Source organism: Peromyscus eremicus, chromosome 3 (assembly GCF_949786415.1).
Source record: "Peromyscus eremicus chromosome 3, PerEre_H2_v1, whole genome shotgun sequence".
Taxonomy (NCBI): Eukaryota; Metazoa; Chordata; class Mammalia; order Rodentia; family Cricetidae; genus Peromyscus; species Peromyscus eremicus.
The window spans coordinates 6822309-6842755 of record NC_081418.1 but is presented as its reverse complement, the minus strand read 5'-3'; the positions used below and the strand labels follow the sequence as shown (position 1 = coordinate 6842755).

General features: G+C 36.5%; 1 protein-coding gene across 1 annotated transcript in view; it reads left to right on the top strand.

Annotated features, from left to right (window-relative positions):
* The window catches only part of LOC131905590 (protocadherin Fat 2-like), a 33101-nt gene that overhangs the window by 8049 nt on the left and 4605 nt on the right, over positions 1-20447 (top strand). The window contains exons 4-9 of the mRNA XM_059256449.1: positions 5733-5827; positions 7355-7477; positions 9079-9182; positions 10906-11051; positions 13554-13736; positions 18865-18956. Coding sequence (XP_059112432.1) covers positions 5733-5827; positions 7355-7477; positions 9079-9182; positions 10906-11051; positions 13554-13736; positions 18865-18956 — 743 coding nt within the window. The remainder of the gene's footprint in view (positions 1-5732; positions 5828-7354; positions 7478-9078; positions 9183-10905; positions 11052-13553; positions 13737-18864; positions 18957-20447) is intronic.

Here is a 20447-nt window from a genome sequence, read left to right as displayed (position 1 = left end):
TGGAGGAGTTTTCCCCTTGCTCCACATCCTCTCAAGTATAAGCTGTCCTCAGAGTTTTTTTTTTTTTTTTATCTTAGCCATTCTAACAGGTGTAAGATGGTATCTCAGAGTCATTTTGATTTGCATTTCCCTGATGACTAAGGATGTTGAACAATTCCTTAAATGTCTTTTGGCCATTTGAGGTTCTTCCTTTGAGAATTCTCTGTTTAGCTCTGTACCCCATTTTTTAATTGAATTGTTGTTATTTTGATGTATAGTTTCTTGAGTTTTTTATATATTCTGGAGTTCAGTCCTCTGTCAGATGTGGGGTTGGTGAAGATCCTTTCCCATTCTGTAGACTGTCATTTTGTCTTATTTACTTTGTCCTTTGCTTCATAGAAGCTTCTCAGTTTCAGGAGGTCCCATTTATTAATTGTTGCTCTCAGTGTCTGTGCTACTGATGTTATATTTAGGAAGTGGTCTTCTGTGCCAATGAGTTCAGGACTGCTTCCTACTTTCTTTTCTATCAGGTTCAGTGTAACTGATTTTATATTGAGGTCTTTGATCCAGTTGGACTTGAGTTTTGTGCATGGTGATAGATATGGATCTATTTGCAATCTTCTACATGTTGACATCAAGTTATGCCAGCACCATTTATTGAAGATGCTTTCTTTTTCCAGTAGGATCAGAATCTATCCCTGGTGCATGAGCAGGATTTGGAGACACCTTGTGCAGCCTTGAGGCAGAGGGAAGGGCTTGAACTTGCCTCTACTGGATGTGCCTCCCCATGGGAGGCCTTGCCTTTTTGTGGAGAAGAGTGGGGATGGGTTGGGAGGGGGTGGGAAGAGGGAAGAGAGGGATCTTTAAATGGTGTGTAAAATGAATGGAAAAATTTTCTTAAGGAAAAAAAAGAAGTAAGATAGGAAAGCAGGAGGGAGATATAAGTAAATGTATTAGTGAATTACTCCTTTCTTGGCTAACAAGTGAAATTTTTAGAATCCTGCTTTGGTTATATTATTTTTTTTTCTTTTTACGAATAAAATCTGAGATCATGAAATGTTTCATCTAAAGTATTCTACTTTTTCTGACAACCATTTTCCAGTTGTTAAGTGATCAGAGCTTAGTCTGTGTTCTCTGTCATCTGTCGGATCCTTTTAACTGAAGAGCTATTGTCTAATAAATACCTTTTTATTAAAAAATTTCAACAACAAAATAGTTCACTTTCCTTAAAAGTGTGTCAGACATTCTACCTTCTCATTTTCGGATCATAAGGAAGAGATGTGGGAATTAAAAATAGTATGTTATTGAGAACTGAGTGCCCGGGATTCATGATTTGAACGATGAGTTCACTATCACTCAACTCTGCTCCTATAGCAGAGAAATGCAGCAATGCATGACTGGCAGCAAGCAAGTGTATTGCTGATATTATGAATACTGAAACATCAGTTTCATATAGCATTTTTGTGTAACAAAATATCTGCCTTTGTATATTTAAATAATTTTATTTTATAGAAACTTTCAATTTTGTTTTAGTTTAGACCATAGAAACACTAACACAATTACAGATGTAACTCATTTGAATAAGTTTAAAGACATTGAGAATAGATAGAGGAAGGCCAGACAGCAGTTTTGTGTTTTTTTTTTTTTTTCAGTAATCCAGGGAGGGTATGGTGCATTTTAGCTAGGGATGTGGTAGAAATAAATGGAAAGACTTGTCTTGATATGCTTAAGTACTAAGTGAATCCAATGACAAACGAAATAAAAAAGGAAGAAGGAAAGCACTCAGGTTTCTGATTTGCAAAACTGAGGCAGAGATCCTCAAGCATAAAAGGGAAACTGAGGAATAGACATCATTTGAAGAGAATTCTGAGCTCAGTTTGAACTTGCTATTTGATTGTTTGTTTGGGGATTAGGCAGTAAATAAGGACTCCAAGCATAACAGGCAAGCAATCTTTCATAAATGGCACCCCCAGAACAACATATCATATTTGACATGCCTTTGTTGCATGTATCAAAGCAGGGATTTTAGTTAGCAGTTGAGCTCAGAGGGCTTGCATAGGGCTATGAATGTTTTGTAATTGAAACCATGGATTTGGATGAAATTACTCAATCACAGTGGGGAATTAGAGGAAAGGAAGGCAGAGGGCCAAACCTTGAAGAACAATGTTTAATGACATGGAGAAGAAAGTTAGCCTGCCAAGGAAAGAGAGGACTCAAAGTGGTGGTAGACAAAGGAGGAGCTATTCCATAAACTACAGGGAGAAGAACATTCCAGGAGAACGCCAGGTGCTTGCTTAGTAGAACTCCTTCTACAGTTAACTGAATTGGGGAATTACAATGCCTGTTGCTTCCCCCACACAATATAAGGAAACATAACCAATGAGCCTAGGAGCTAGTTTACTATGTCATGGTGTAGAAGCCAGAGTGTAGCAGGTTGGTTTGGTTAGTGAGTCCGAGAAAACAAAACATATCTTTAGACTTCTCAGTATGAAACTGGAGAGAAGGCAGTGGCTGGGTTATTTTGGATTGCAAGGCTCCTGTCTGGTTCATTTCTTTTTAAAAGAAGACATTGGGGTAATTTTAGAAACAAGCAGAGAGGATTTGAATGGGAGGTTGAGCACACAAGAAGGGAAGGACAAACGGATGGGATAAAATGCACAGCTGGGATTAATGAAACCTCTATCACTGTTTGTATCTCCCTTTTGAACAGTTATATGTCTTTATTTATCATTTTAATTTATTTTCTGTTTATCAAATTAAAAGATGCCTTGAAATTTTATATTTTCTCCTTTCAAATTATGCTTGTATTCTACATTCTGAGAACATACTAGTGACCCAAGTGTGTCAGCTTGAGTATCTACTTGAAAGACATTTTTATCACTGTAATTAAAATGTAGTTCTATGAAAACAGAATTTACCTCAATTTTGAAGATGATGAATTTGAACTATAAATTTCTTTTGAAAACATAAAGTAATTTTTAGTATACCATTTTAAAGTTTGAAATGTGCAAAGCAAAATCAAGTGTTCAATTTACTAAATAAGCCATATTAATTTTTTAAAAAATAATCATTAAAATAAATTAGAATTTTTGTATGTGAAAATATCTCTTTTATATTTTCCTCAACTATTGCCTTTACTTCTTTCAAAATCTTGGTTGCATTTAGAAATGTAATGTGTATTCCATAAACTCGATACAAAAGTAGTCTTTTACTTCTTCTTACTATTATGAAAAATATTCTCTGACAATCATGTGCAGCTTGTTTTGTTTTCAATAGGAACAAATACATGCACACACACTTTCAATGGTATTGGCTGTATATTTAACTAAATAACTGTGTTCTTGTCGTGTTTTATTTTTCCTTTCTATCATAGTGGAGAAGTGAGGTATCAGATTATCCCTCCTGATCCCCCCCCCCCCGCCCCCGAGTTCTTGGACCCCATATGGATCTCAAACTCCCATGACTCTTGCATATGATGACTACCCTCTTCTTACTTTGAATTCCTTCTTGCCTATGAGGAGATAATTAATGTGTGCTCAATGAAGACAGAACAAGGGAGATAGTTACTGGACACCTAGGATTGCTAAGACACTGTCGGACATGATCTGAAAATCTGTACCGGCATTTTGCCTTTTCAAAGAACTTAATAGCTATTCAGGAGATTGCCAACAGGAGATTTTTTTCCATAGATGCTGGAAGTTTTAGGCCAACTCCTTCCTAGTGGTGCTCTTTTTGTCTGCCAAGTGATGAAAGAAGTGTCACTTGTATAAATGTTGATGGGAAATCAAAAACAGGAACACCAAGTTTGGTCCATTCGTCAGGCAAGCATGGATGTACAAATAAGTTTTGTGAAACTGTTTCTGCTGTAGAATGGATTTAAGATTGAGTGAGAGGTGAAAAGATAATATAAACCCTGACAACGGAGGGTAGGAAAGAGTTGGGGCCAGAGGTAATCAGTGTTTTACAGACATGAGTGTGTTTACACGCTAAAGAGTAGTAGGCAGAAGTGAAAGAGTGACTGAAAACGAGGGGTAACCCAGTCAGAGCAAGGGAAGGTCAAGGGGGGTGCCAGACAGTGAGCAGTTTTGCCCTCTGTGGAGAAATGCTTCCGTTTCCCCGATACAAGGACAGAACATGCAGCTGTGAGTGGCGGTGCAGAGCCCCTGGGGAAAGTCCAGCTCTTCCTAGCCTAAGTGGGGTTGTTTACTTTGTGATAGGTTGATAGCTCCTCTCTGGACTTCAAAATAGATGAGAAGGGGTGAAGGCTTTTGGAGGGAAAAACAAAGTTTGAAGAACATAGAAAGTTAAAAGAGTGTACTAATGAAGAATTGCTTCAGAGCTTTGAGGGTCCAGTACAGTTAAACCTTTAATAATTCTCTTTGTAGATAATAGCTTGAACTAATAAAGACTCAGAAAAACCTGACAGTTGGCCAACATTTGGACAATTCAAAAGGACATTAAGTCCAGTGTTCTGATCATTTGATTCAAGCTGAGGTCTAGATGCCTGCATCTGTCTAGTTATGCTTTATTTCATCTACTTTAAATTTCTATTATTATCTTAGAGTAATTTTTTTATAATGAAAAAACAAGTTTTCAGGTGTGTTTGTAAGTATTTCTGTACCTCCCTGCACTGCTGTACACCCATGAGGCTTTGAACAGAATTTCCTGGTTTTGTACTTCCAAGAGATTTGATTTTTCTGGTAACAGTTTCACAGCATAATTAGACCTGTTGTTTGTATTTTTTCTCTTACTGACAGTTTTTCTGTGTGATTTTTCACTTGACATACGGCATCATAGTGAAGTGAAAGCTTAAGACATTAATTTATAAGTTTAATAAAATTTTATTCTTCATATTATTAATTCACCTAAGTTTCTTTGAAATTGGATGATGATATGTCTTCAAATTATGCTAAAGTGGGTTTGTGTGTATTGGTAATTATTCTACTTCCTCTTCTTTCTTCTTGTATTGTTTCTAGAGAAAATATGGGAGACATGTTCTTGAGTACCAGCATTACCCTCCACTATGCCAAAATCTCTTAGATTAAATGTTACAAAAATTTAAATTTAGTTGAGAATTTTGGGAAAGCTTGATTTTATTATTAGTTGAATTTAGTGTACTTATATAAGAAATAGGAAATTTAAAAATGCCTTGTCACTGATCTTGAGTTCAAGTTTTAATAAGGTCTAATTTAGCAACTCACAGGCACATATACCCTCATAATGCACACAACACATGCACGTACACACAGACACACACAGATGCACACACCCTCATAATGCACACACACACACACACACACACACACACACACACACACACACACACATGCAGACACACATTTCAGAAATAAAGAAAACAATTCATTTAACCTGTTTTTTTCCTGAGCCCATGCCATCCATCCATGCAGTATTTTATATAAGTTTATGCATTTTTAAAAAAACCTGTGTTTTCAAGAGATGTTATAAGGTATGTGAAACAGACCCTAGCAGATGTAGAAATACTTTGTGGTACCTTACTGGATCCTCTTGTTGTATTCTTTCTTACCAAGTTATAGTTGCTGCCAATAATGCTATGGAGTAAGGAAAAGCACACTGTGGGCCAAGAAAGATGATAAGAAGCCAAAGAGGAAAAGACTAAAAGGAGAAAAGGAAGACTAGCTGTCTTAAATTGTTAGCCCAGCCCCACAATAATCCAAAATCCACATTAACATAACAAATATTTTGATATAATATTCTTGATATTTGCTTCACAGCTACATTTGAAATTGCTGAGGACTATCCACTCTTTCAATCCATCTATAAAGCAACTGTTACAGATGAGGACATTGCACATGGTGACAGGCTGACAGTAGGTGTTTATTATTGTGGAAGATGTGAATATTTCTGAAGCTGGTACACAGGGCAAAGTGTCTCAGGCTGTTCAGAAGAATAGACAACATAATTTAATAAATGAATAAAGTTAATTATTCAGTGCAATATTTGTGTTAAAGTTGAAAAACATTTTAGAAGATTATTTTAATGTGATTATACAATAAAATGTGCATATATGTATATACACACTACTGTAAACCAGCCTATACATATTTTGTGTGTGTGTGTGTGTGTGTGTGTGTGTGTGTGTGTGTGTGTGTGTCTGTGTCTGTGTCTCTGTGATTTTGATGCTTTGCCTTCCTGACTCATAAGTATCTAACCTATAGAGATTTGTTTTCTAATAAATGATTCATGGTTAGACAGTTTCTCATAGACTTGGCAAGGAAGAAAACCTTCTAAAGTTCTATCCAGGAAGTGTGCTGGCATTTAAACTCTGAGAGTCAGCATGCTATCTTGACAGCTGTTCCTTTTGAACACATACTGCCATCCCTTACGACTAATTCAGTGACTCTCACTGTGAGCTAATGGAGCAGAAATGGCTGCTGGGCTGTCAGCTGACCTGGGCTGCTCTGGCTTTATCCCAGACCAATGTGATGATGTTGGGACAGTCATATAATCTCTCCTGCCCGTGCTTCCCACAATTAGAAGATATTTTTTTCTTTCCCTACTACTCATTGATATTGTTGTCAAAGTAGTAAAATTCCTTATAGAATAGTCAAAATTATATTGTTGTAGACAAGCCAATATGAAATTGTTAAGAAATCTGAGATATTTCCCCATTAGATAATGTCTTTTCAGTAGATTAAAGAAAAATAACCTATGGTACAGCTGAAAATAGTGTTGCCAGTATGCCATTTGTAGGAACACGAGAGGAACCAGTGGGTGATAGTTTCAAAATATTGTGTTTTGAGAATTAGTTATATTGCTAGAGTATAGGATTCATATCAGTTTAAAAACAAGTTCATAATGGTAACTGGAGCTTTCCCTAGTAAATTATTAACTTCTTTCACTTTATTGCCAGATACTTTTGAGAACAGATTTATCTAATTTAACCTCTACTCAAATTACTGGAGAACTTTCAGTAAAGTTTTAAAACCTGCGTATCCAGCTGTATTAATATTTGAAATTTTAAAATGTGTGGGTAAATCTTGATTTCTTTTTGGAATTTAAAAAGTGGCAATAAATTTAATCTGTATGTATATCCTTTCACATATAAAATCATTTGCAGAATCAGAATTAGGCATTTACAAATTCTTAGAAGAAAATATGGTTGTATAACTCCATTAAAGATTAGCAAAGGGAGTGTATAGTATTATAAGCAACTGAGTTGATTTTCTTCTACTGCAAATGACAATATCTCAGTGATTTTATAGCAGCTAGCCCGTAAGAGTGATTATGGAAAAATAAGGAACTTTCTGTATGTTTGTCCCATTATTGTACATTAATAACTTTTCTGTACCTTTTGATTCATTTTGGAGTGAGTAATATACATTTTATTTCCCAGTACAGCATCGAGACAGAGTTATCTGGACCAAAAAGGGGAGCACACACGTTTGGAGTAGATCCTGTAAATGGTGTTGTTAGCTTAAGAGGTGAAGATGCCTTGGACTTTGATGCTGGATATCATGTAATTTAATTTTATTTATTTCTCTAGAAATAATGGAAGAGAATTTTTAAAAAAGGGTAATATTTTGCAAGATTCATTTACAAGGATTTGTGTAGTTAACCAAATGTCTAGACCAGATCATTCCAATTACCAAAGTGTAGGTATTGCACCTTAACTACATAAAAATTTCTAAAGACATTTAAGACAAAATGACCACAGATATCTTAGGTAAATGACCATGGGAATAACTGAGTGTGAAGGGCAGATAATTGTAAGTTATTACCGTTAGTACTACCATTGCAAAACTGCTCCTGTTCTAGAGATGACTCCACATATGTTAACTCATGATGCAGTTGAAAAAAGTCTGAGTAAGAAAATGCAAGACTCTAGAACAGTGGTTCTCAATCTTCCTAATGCTGTGACCGTTTAATACAGTTCCTTGTGTTGTGGGGACCCCCAACCATAAAATTGTTTCCTTGCTACTTCATAGCTGTAGTTTTTCTACAGTTATGAATCATACTATAAATATATGATATGCACCAGCAGGAATCAAGACCCACAGGTTGAGAATACCTGCTCCAGAACAAAAAATAAGTTGCTGATGACATTTAGGAAACAGATTTAGTAGTTGAAGATGACTTCCACTTTATAATCTGAAAAAAAAAATAAAGGGATGAGGAATGCAAATGAATCTTATTTAAACTTCAGTTTGGAAACATTGAGTGTTGCAGAATAGTAGAGTAGGCAATGACAGATTTTGTGAGTACTGTATGAGATTAAAGTTAGATGGGAAAGAGGTGGAAGTTAGGTATATTTCTATGTGCATATAACCAATTCAGACCTAACATTCTGGTGCTCCCTTGGCTCTCTTGTTTTTACTTATACACTCAACCCAACATATGCAGACTTCTACAATTCTTTCTTCTTTATCCCCACTATACACTTCATCAACTGGTTTATGAGATTACACATATAGTCACCCACACAAATCATTGTCTTTTATTCAGCATGGAAGCTTGTATGGTGTAGGCATTTATGAATGTTTGTTCAAAGTTTCTTAAAGACCTTTTACTCTGTGTGTAGTGCCTTTTACTCTGTGTGTAGTGCTTGGTTTGTGTTCTGAAAGTGACACTTGATGTTCATAATGCATGATATCTAAGGGGTGAGAGGAGGGACAGGCTGACTAGGAGCATACTCAAGTCTGATGACAACCTCAGCCTTTCAGAAACTGCACATTGTTCTTATCCTGAAGATTAGCTTGAAGTCCTGTATCTCAGGATCATCCCCAAACAGTTAAGAGCTTCAGTTCACTATATTTTGTGTTTATGGTTAAATATAGAATTCATTCACGCATTTGTTTCAATTGCCTCTATATTTAGGCCAGCAGCCAAGCTACAAAGACATCTGAGTGAAACTTTATGGGATACAAAATGAAGCTTTTTGAAATTTATTGTGAGTGTAGTTAAGGAAGTAATTATGCTCATTCTGAATAGTAATTCAGCATAGTATTTTTCTTCCTGTATACACATTTGTATTGTATACATAGCAGGAAATGTATAAACTATATAGGTATACCAGTTATTGAATGATATATTATAATTTTTTCAAAACCTCTCTTCCAGACTTTCCAGCTTTCAGTGAGAGCAACAGATTCTGTGGGTTTGTTCTGTCAAGGGACAATAATTATCAATATTCGAAACATAAATGATGAGACGCCTCAATTTGAGTAAGCACATTCATTTCAAAGTGTTAGCAGAGGGGAATGGTTAAAGAAAACCTTTTGTATATTTTACAAATGACAATAAATAGTCTGTGATAATGGAGAAAATGATACCATATTCTGTCAAATACATATTAGCACATACCCACAGCTGATGCATGCATAGATACAAAGAGCAATGTGTATGAGAAAATACTCAAATCAAGTGTAAAAGTGACCAACCTGCAATGCAATGGAAAGATTTGGTTGTGTTTTTGTTTTCATTCTCAAGATTTTCTAAGCTATTATGCTAATTTTTAATAATTACACTGACCTTAAAAAGTTTAAAATGTTTAAGTATTTTATTTTTATATTCCCAAGTACAATGTAACAGGAAATATTTGCAGATTGTGAATACATATCTTTCAAAGTTCAAAATGTAGTAATTAAATAGTCTACTATAATAGGAAAGTAACCATATATTTCTTAGATTAGTAAAGAGAAAAAAGTAATAGTGTTATGGTCACTTTCCTTTTGTTACTAAGTTGTGTCTCAACAAATGGATAACTATAGGGAGGAATTTATTGAGTTCCTGAATTCACCTGGCTACAGCATCTGAGAAACTGAAGCAAATTTAGAGGCTCAGTAATCTCTTATTTTTGAAAATAATCATTCTTCAGTTCTACCTGTATTTAGTAAAAGTACCATCATTATTTAAGAATAATATTCTGCTGTTTTCCCCATTTAATAAACATAAATTTATTACCCATTTAACAGAATTTATTACTAAGGACATACGAGCCATGACCAAATTATTATGTAGTTTCTAAATATTTTTTTTCATATCTGAAGAGACACAGAATACTAAGGAATAGGGAAACAGAAAAGGAAGGGACTTAAAGTGTTCCAGAATATAATTACTATAGGGACATTATGTTTATTATATTGGATGTGAAAGAGGAGCCAAGTGAGATGTAATCAGAATGTTGCTTGGAGGCACAGCATCATACACTCAACTCTTGTCCTTGGACCTCACATGGCACACAAGTTATCTGTTAGATATGATTCCTTAAAAATGCCAGATAAAGAGACTTACATTTCAGAAATATTCTGGAGATGATCAGAGCCATTGTGTGAGATTTATGTTACAGAAATTGACTTAATACCATGCTCTAAGTTATAGCTTTGGCCAGCCCCTCATCCTAGAGATTATAAGATAAATGGATGCATTCAGTACCTTATATTCCTTTGTCAACTATTCCATGCATTGGCTATCTGGAACAATGGAGATGTATTATTCCATTCTGTTTTTCATTTTCCATCTCTCATATTCCATGGCATTCTTGACAATCTGGCCTAATAGCAGAAATTATATAAAAAGAAAATCATATTAAAAAATCTGTCTGTGTAACTTTGCTCCACAAACAAATTTTCTCAAAATTTGAATACATTAGGAGCTCTTAAATTCTTGGGTTTTTTGTTTGTTTGATACTTTTTTTTTTGGTTTTTCGAGACAGAGTTTCTCTGTGTAGCTTTAAGAAACCAGGATGGCCTCAAACTCACAGAGATCCACCTGCCTCTGTCTCCCGAGTGCTGGTATTAAAGCTGCGCCACCACCGCCTGGCTCGGAGCTCTTAAATTCTTGACAAAAGGTAATGGTTTCATAAATCCAGAAGTTTCTTTAGTTATAATTCAGTAATTACATTGTAAGAGTTGTTCCCAAAATTTTTCTTTACAATTTTATTCTTAGGCCATTTCCTATGGATTCAATTAATGTGACTGAAAAAAAACCCATTGGAGATTTTGTAGCAAGAGTCAAAGCAACAGACCGTGATCAAGACAGCAGCATCATGTATTCCTTTAAAACCCATCAGGAAATGTTTGCTTTAGATCCTTGTAAGTTTTAGATAAATACTTTTAGACTACTTTAGCTAGACATGCACTTACCTCTATACTCTCTTTAGCGCTTGGGCTGGTAAAATTACTCTTCTAAAATTAAACACCAAGTAGGAAACAGCAGAAACATGTGACATTATACTTAAGACTTTCCTACTTGTTAAAAGACAGCTTCATGAAATAGAGAGTTATCTAAAACTTTGCCTCTAATATGAGCATTATCTTTCAGAGATAATTAGCATGAATGTGTCTGTGGAACACATAGCTATCACTTTGGTCATATTTGTAAAAATTGAGACTTTAACCAGGTAATTTAATGTTAAATATTTGATTAGGGATAGATTTTTGTCTACATGGACAGCATAGTTGCTCTCAAATACTGTTCTTGTGTTGTTTTGTTAGACCTGGTATCATCAAATATAGTAACTGAACAACAAACCAGAAGCACCAAAACATGTGTGGAAGCTGACCCTGTAGTTTCAGATAGGCTGCAGTCATTATCTAATTCTAGAACTTGAGTCAGGGAAGGAAGGTGGACATAAAGTGGGGAAATTTAAGATAGATTAGAACACAAAAGGATGAGGATCCCATCAGCATGACTTGGACTGTGAGAGTTCTTCTTGCCTCTGACTTTGATGGTGTTAGTGTCCTACAGAAGCTGGGTCCTTCCGTCTCAGATTTAGTACGCACACCTATTCTAGAAGTCAGAGAAGCTGAAAGATCTCCCAGATATGTCCAACTGGAGGCTGAGTATAGCTATGAATATGGCAACACAACACTATAAACCTACTTAAAACATTATGGGACCCTCTCTCTTTCTCTCTCTCTCTCTGTCTCTCTCTCTCTCTCTCCCTCGCTCCCTCCCTCCCTCTCCCTCCCTCTCCCTCCCTCCCCCCCTCTCCCTTCCTTCCTCCCTCCCCCCCCCGTGTGTGTGCATGTGTTTCAGCTTTATTATAACTCAACTGCATGATTTTTGAGCATGAACTTTATAGAATACAGTATGTTGCAACAATGTGCAAAGATTAGAAAGGCTGAGGGGAAGATAAGGTAGTTACAGACTCAGTTGTAGCCAGTTCATTTCAGCAGCAATGCAGTAGAACAGCCAAAATTTATATAAGAAGCTAAACTACCACAAAATAAGCTAAAAGCCTACTGCTACCATTCCAGCCTCCAAGCTGACCAAGTATCTCCCTGTGGGCCACCAAAATGAGAAGCCCATGAGTATAGACCAATCAAGTTGTCACATTATAAAACCATAGTACTGATCAGCTATTATTTGAGAAGATTTATTTAATCCATAGTTTTCAATTTGTTCACAAATCTTCAAATTCAGATTGCAGTGGAAGAATGTAAAGAGATGTTAGTAGAGTCCTAAAGCTTGTGAAAGTGCTGAAGATATTCAGAATAAGGTCAAAGTGGATCATTCTAGAGCAAAAAGAAGAAAGTCTTAGAGGAAAAGCAGGTGGTGGCACCAGGGATGAACAGTTACCTCATTTCAGCAAACTTCCCTTAGTTTGATCTCCTTCTATCTTTATGTGTAACAAGATGGCTGAAGCTTAGTATCAGAAGCAATAAATGATAGGGATGAGTTTTCACACTCACTACTACAATATATTATTATAATCAATGTCAAATGTGACCTCTAAAATTTAGCAATTTAGAGTAGGAATGCTACTTACTGTGTTTGGTAAACAAATATATGGTAATTTAGATATTTAGAGGAAATATGATGAAATAATTTTAATATACAATTACTTAAAATAAACATGTAGTAATAAAAAATCTATTGTAGAATATTATTTTAACTACATAAAGACATATTACACTTGTTTATGCTGAGGAATATTAATTTAACAGTCTAAAGGTGTATTACTTTTGTTTATGCTGCATTTGTTTAATTATGTAAGGATGTGCAGCATTTGCTTCACCTTGCCTGCCTAAGACACCTGATTGGTCTAATAAAAAGTTGAACAGCCAATAGATAGGCAGAGAAAGGGATAGGCAGGGCTGGCAAGTAGAGAGAATAACTAAGGGGAGAAATCTAGGCTCAAGAAGAGAAGATGGAGAAGAGAACACTAGAAAAAGAGAGGGACACACCCCAGGCAGGAAACCAGCAGCCGTCAGATAGTGTCTACAAGAAACAGTGTAAATAAGATGTACAGAAGGAAAGAAAGGTGAAAAGCCCAGAGGCAAAAGGTAGATAAAGAGAAACAGGTTGATTTAAGTTAAAAGAGCTAGCCAAAAATGAGCCTAAGCTAGGCCGAGAATTCGTAACTACTAAGAAGTCTTTGTGTCATGATTTGGGAGTTTGTTGGTGGCCCTAAAAGAAAAAGCCTGATATGAAAAGCTTTAAATATATGCAATGGATATACACTTGGTAAATATCACCTTTCTTAAAAATGAAAATTGTATCTTTATGCAAGTTTAAAAATCACCAGTATAAACTAATAGGAATAAATGTTTGAGTTTAATAGTTTTTATTTATTTTATTTCCTTCCTTAGTCACAGGTATAATCACTGTTCTTCAGTCTTTGAATCTTGACAACCCAAGTAACTCCAGAATCTACTCATTAGAAATTGAGGCCAGGGATGATGGCAATAACACCAACTCCTATATGTTCACAGTTTTTGTGGAGAATGTTGATGATCCTATCTCCTGTGATCCAAATTTTTCAACGGGTGCAGGTATTTGATGCGTCAATTTCATTTCAAAGATTCAGGAAACACTGTTCTATAAAAAGTATTACAGCAACATAGCTGAGTTTACTTGTTGATTTGACTTAGCGTGAAGGGTACTAAGGATTGAAAGTGACCTGATGTGTGTAGTGGCATGCCCCATCATTGAGCTAGAGTTGTAGTTCTCAGGTATTTGGAAACAAAGGCTCACTTCATAACTCAGGCTGGACTTGAATTTGTGTCATTCTCCCTCTGTGTGCTGCTGAGTCGTTCTCCCTCTGTGTGTTACCAAGTCATTCTCCCTCTGTGTTACCAAGTCATCCTCCCTCTGTGTGTCCAAGTCATCCTCCCTCTGTGTGTCACCAAGTCATCTTCCCTCTGTGTGTTACCAAGTCATCCTCCCTCTGTGTGTTACCAAGTCATCCTCCCTCTGTGTGTCCAAGTCATCCTCCCTCTGTGTGTCACCAAGTCATCTTCCCTCTGTGTGTTACCAAGTCATCCTCCCTCTGTGTGTTACCAAGTAATCCTCCCTCTGTGTGTTACCAAGTCATTTTCCCTCTGTGTGTCCAAGTCATCCTCCCTCTGTGTGTTACCAAGTCATCCTCCCTCTGTGTGTTACCAAGTCATCCTCCCTCTGTGTGTTACCAAGTCATCCTCCCTCTGTGTGTTACCAAGTCATTCTCCCTCTGTGCGCTAAGGCATCACTCTCCCACTGTGTGCTGCTGAGTCATTCTTCTCCTTCCCACTGTGTGCTGCTGAGTCATTCTTCTTCCCACTGTGTGCTGCTGAGTCATTCTTCTTCCCACTGTGTGCTGCTGAGTCATTCTTCTTCCCACTGTGTGCTGATGAGTCATTCTTCTCCTTTCCATTGTGTGCTGCTGAGTCATTCTCCTTCCCACTGTGTGCTGCTGAGTCATTCTCCTTCCCAGTGTGTGCTGCTGAGTCATTCTCCTTCCCACTGTGTGCTGCTGAGTCATTCTCCTTCCCACTGTGTGCTGCTGAGTCATTCTCCTTCCCAGTGTGTGCTGCTGAGTCATTCTCCTTCCCTCTGTGTGCTGCTGAGTCATTCTTCTCCTTCCCACTGTGTGCTGTTGAGTCATTCTCCTTCCCAGTGTGTGCTGTTGAGTCATTCTCCTTTCCATTGTGTGCTGCTGAGTCATTCTCTTTCCCAGTGTGTGCTGCTGAGTCATTCTCCTTCCCAGTGTGTGCTGCTGAGTCATTCTCCTTCCCAGTGTGTGCTGCTGAGTCATTCTCCTTCCCAGTGTATGCTGCTGAGTCATTCTCCTTCCCAGTGTGTGCTGCTGAGTCATTCTTCTCCTTCCCACTGTGTGCTGCTGAGTCATTCTCCTTCCCAGTATGGGCTGCTGAATCATTCTCCTTCTCACTGTGGGCTGCTGAGTCATTCTCCCTCTGTGTACTAATGTGTCACTCTCTCACTGTGTGCTACTAAGCTTGAAAAACTTTACTAACAGTAATCATTGGAAAAAAAAGAGGCTATGAACTTGAAAGTAAGCAAGGATAGGCATATGAGAGGGTTTGAAAAGAGGAAAGGGAATATTTTTAAAAAGAAATAAAAAGCTGAAAAAAATGTAGAGTTAGGCTAAAAAGTAAAAAAATAAAAGTAAAACAGTATCTGTGTAAACTGAATTCCAATTGTGGTTATTAGTTTTTATGGTACACAGAGGAGAATAGTAATGGAAATAGTATTCTAAATGAATCTGTAACATAATGGGTTAATACGTCCCTCACAAGTTGTCAAATGCATAAATATGTAAACAATAAGATATGATTTATATGTCTGGGGTTATAGTGCAAACAGTGAGTTTTGCAAGAGCGAGGACCTGTGCTAAAGCCCCCAGAACCCATGGGAAAAAAAATACAAAATGAACAAACAAAAAACCAGCTGGTGTTTGTGTTTTTAATGTTATTGCTGGTGAGTCAGAGATAGGTGGATCTCTGGAGTAGCTTGGCCTGTCAGCCTAGGCAAGAGGCACACTCAAACTTAGACAAAGATTGAATAACTTGCCGGGCGGTGGTGGTGCACGCCTTTAATCCCAGCACTCGGGAGGCAGAAGCAGGTGGATCTCTGTGAGTTTGAGGCCAGCCTGGGCTACCAAGTGAGTCCCAGGAAAGGTGCAAAGCTACACAGAGAAACCCTGTCTCGAGAAACCAAAAAAAAAAAAAAAAAAAAAAAAAGAGTGAATGACACCTAAGGAATACTGAGGGCAGGAGAGATAGTCTTTCCCCAGGAGAAAGCACACAAATTGGTTACCCCATACTATGTGGTCATCACTGAAAACATATATGTACAAGTAACATTACACAGACTGTGAAGATTGTATTTATGTATTTAGGAACACACACACACACACACACACACACACACACGCACGCACGCACGCACGCACGCACGCACGTGTACACGCAATCATTAAAAAGGAGGCCATAAAATTGATAGAGAGCAAGGGGGTAGAGATATATGGTAGTAGTTGGAAGGAGGAAAAAGAAGAAGGAAAATGATGTTATTAGAGTATAATCTCAATTTTTTTAAAAATATAGTAAAAACACAGAGCGAATCTTAGATGGATCCTGATGTAGACTGGCTTTCTAGTTTAGTGTTCATGAAGATATTATCTTTTGGATGACTATAAAACGATTTGATGTTCTTGGTAATTTCATTTTAGTGTTTCCACATTATAGTAAATTCTTAAAAGATGCACATGAATCTCAAGGTCATTATGACCTGATTTCCACCATAGACTTGGCTGAACTGCTAAGGCATGCTTAAGATCTGGAAGACTTTGTCCCATCAGATCACTGGTATCCTTGCAACTGAGGCAAAGCATGAAGAACTCACTTTGAATTAAATCAAGGGTAAAATTCTGTGATTTTACCCAAAAAGACATTAATACAATTTTCATGCTGCAGATTTGACATACTGTATAATCAATTCACTTACTGCTTCTAGTTTTGTAGAGGTGACAGTTCCCCAGAGTGAATCACTAAATCAGAACATCTGTTCACATACATCCAGCATAGAGCAAAGGTTCAAAATGAACTGGTCCTAGTTTATCCAAAAGTTGTTCTATTAATATCCCTAGAAATATCAAAAAACCGTGAGGATTCTGTGGGACTACCAAAATAGATTATAAACAACAGCCACAGAACCAGAGAGATTACTCAGTGGTTAAGAGCACCTGCTGCTGTTGCATTTGGTTTCTAGAACCCATATGGTGGCTCAAAACCACCTTCAACTTCTGTTTCAGAGCATCTGACCCTCTTTCTGGCATTCTCAGGTCCAGGCATACATGTAGCACATACACCTGTATTCAGGTACTTCCATATAAACATGAAATGAAAACAAAAAATAAATCTTTCAAAAATCCACTAGACTTGGTGTTAAACTGATGTGCACAGTAAGCAAATTCTCAACATAGACTAATTCATTTAATTCTGACTGATCAATTGGATGTCAGCAATTATATCTTCTTGCTTGTTTCTGCATTCTTTTCTCCCCATGTGTTTCCTTTTTGTTCCTTCTGTTCATGTTTATGCATATAGTGTGACTGTATATGCATGCATGCATGTATGTATCACGCTTTTAAATATGTGCCATGGGATGTTCTGTATGTCAAATATGTTGCTCTGATTGGTTAGTAAATAAAACACTGATTGGCCAGTAGACAGGCAGGAAGGATAGGCGGGACTAACAGAGAGGAGAATTCTGGGAAGTGGAAGGCTGAGTCAGAGAGACACTGCCAGCCACCACCATGACAAGCAGCATGTAAAGACACTGGTAAGCCAGAGCCACGTTGCAAGGTATAGATTTATAGAAATGGATTAATTTAAGATATAAGAACAGTTAGCAAGAAGCCTGCCATGGCCATACAGTTTGTAAGCAATATAAGTCTTTGTGTTTACTTTGTTGGGTCTGAGCAGCTGTGGGACTGGAGGGTGAGAGATTTGTCCTGACTGTGGGCCAGGCAGTAAAACTCTAGCTACAAATATGGATCAATTTTTCATCATATGAAGAAACTACCAATGGTTTACATACTCATGTGTGCATCTTTCTTGTTTTATTTCGGGATGAGACCCAATCACACTTGATTACATAGAAACAAGATAAAGAGCAGTGAATACAGCAGTATTTGTTGAGATGTGTGAGACATGTACATATTATACTTAATTATCAGAACCACACTAAGGTTGAAAATGTACTTTATCTCTGTTGCGCACATAAAAAAATGCAGCATAAATTAAAACACATTTTTCTTTACTTCTCTGTTTGCAACTATTTTTATGCTTTACTGGGAAAAAAACTTCAATATTCTAGCATATGTGAGTGCAAGTGGAAGTATTCTTGTAAACATTAATGTTTCAGACACTGAGCAGTTATATCTCATTCCTCACATCAACCAAATATTTAAATTTAAAAACAAAAACCTGAATTATGTTGACTCTTTTAAATATTAAAATTGAAAAGCAGTTATCTGGGCTGGGTGTTCTCATGTTAGATTCCAGGTACTCATGAAGTCAAGGCAGGAGGATTGCCTCAACTCATGCAGTGGAGACCAGACTAGAAAGCTCAGTGAGGCTTTGTGTCCTTCTATGTAAAATATGGTGGGGAAGGTGGCTCAGTGCTTAAGTGCTGGGTCTTGCAAGCATGAAGACCTGAGCTTATTTCTCTAGCATATAAAATTTGGGTGTAACAATGGCCATCAATAAACCCATTACTGGTAAGATGACATTAAATGCCAGCAGCTCACAGGCCAGAGAGTACAGCTGAAAGTGAGAGCTCCAGTAAGCGAGAATACTTGTCTCAAAAAATAAGGAAAAACTATGACTGAATAACACATAAATCTCAATCTCCTGCTTTCACATGTGTCTGCGTGGGCAATTGTACCAGTAAACACGCATACGCCCCCACTCCCAAGACATAAATAAGGTCGAAGAAAAAGATCAATATTGATGTTCATATGAGTAAACATTTGTAGTGTTTTCTAGAGAAAGTATCCTTAAGGAATTACTCAATATAGACTTTTTACACAGCCTGATGACTTACATCAGTCACGTGAAGCAAGGCAGAACAGACGCATGTGCCATTTAATTATTGTTGATTACTTGTGTGACTGTGTAGGTGTTTCAGTGTCTGTTGACGAAAATATCCCCCCTTCTGCTTTTATATATGCAATTCTTTCAAGAGATCCAGATCTGGGACAAGAAGTTGAAGTAAGTTTTTAATTGCCATTTATGTTTTTCCCAAAAAACAAAAAACAGAATGCATTGCTTAACTTTCAATGAGTAAAAATTGTTTCCTTAGGCTTGAATTAAATTAGGCTTTGTATCTTATGATGCTTACTGAAGTGAGAGAGTGATTTTAAGTTTTTGAACACAGTAGCAAAATGAAAATGATAAGACAGAAAATGGAAGTCATAGAACTAAAAGGATCTGAAAAGACTGTAAGAGTATATATACTATTATTACCATTGATGATGCTGATTCACTCTAGAATGTTCTCTTCTGGTTTATTTCCTTTCATTTATATTTTCTTTATTAGACTCAGAATTTCATAAATGATATTTTAGATCTTCATACTATTTTGGTTTCAGCAATAATTTGCAAATAAGAACTAATGAATAATAGATGATGAAATAGTTACAACTTAGTGGGGGAAGAAAGAAATTTATCATTGTATTTTCTCAAAAATTTTACAGTGTAATATAACCCATAACATAATTATGTTTCTCAAAAGCAAATTTAGTTTCTTGATAGTGTAATAAATCATATTAATAGATTGGAATATTCTTCCCTAATTTTAATGGTTTAGTCAATGTCTTGATAGAATGTGCAAGAGTCTTCTATGTGCTTATGCTGCTAACAACTGACTAATAAACTTGGACATGTGACTAAAGCTAACATTTGAGAGGGTAGCTCTCAGGAGACTTTATGGAGTTTTTTTTAATTCTGATTTGATTATGAAGTATTGGTTAGTATACTCAGAGTTACTCATTTTTTCTTTATCAAGTTTTTAGACTAAGAAAACCACACAGGAAAATATAATTCCTTCTTGTTGAACTCACAAGCCCCATTTGTGAGGGTGTATTGTGTTGGTGGAAGAAAGAATGTAAGAACATTCTTGTGTGCTTAAATCTGTGGGATATCCATTTATGTATGTATGAATATATGTGTGTATATATAAACATGTATTATTTTCTGTAAATGAAGTTATTGTAATATTTGTGTTATGAGTCATTAAAATGAGAAAAAAACAAAGATTTTGAACATAATTATTTTTAGCAAACCCAAAATCATCATAATAATAGAAGAAATAAAGAATTTTTACCCATAAAAATGTTCAGTGGGTTCTAAACTAAAGTAAGCCAACTTTGTTTGTTCAGAAACAGCCAAGGACAGTACCTCCATGTGTCCATCAACAAAGTAACTCAATGGGTCCATCAACATGGCTGTCTTGTCTCTTTTGACACATTAATCATTGCACCTCCCAGGTTTTATTGTTTTTTTGAACCAAAATCAGGTTGTAAATTTTTTGTCTTTGTACAGTTTAGTCTCTTAATAAATTTTTTTGCATCCTGTAATATTTTTCCAAAGTCTGGGCCCCATTACCCTGTTGTAAGTGTTATAATAACAGTGGAGAATACTATGTCCTTACTCATGAAAACAACTTATTTGTTTAAAGTATTATTTCATTTTTTTCATGCC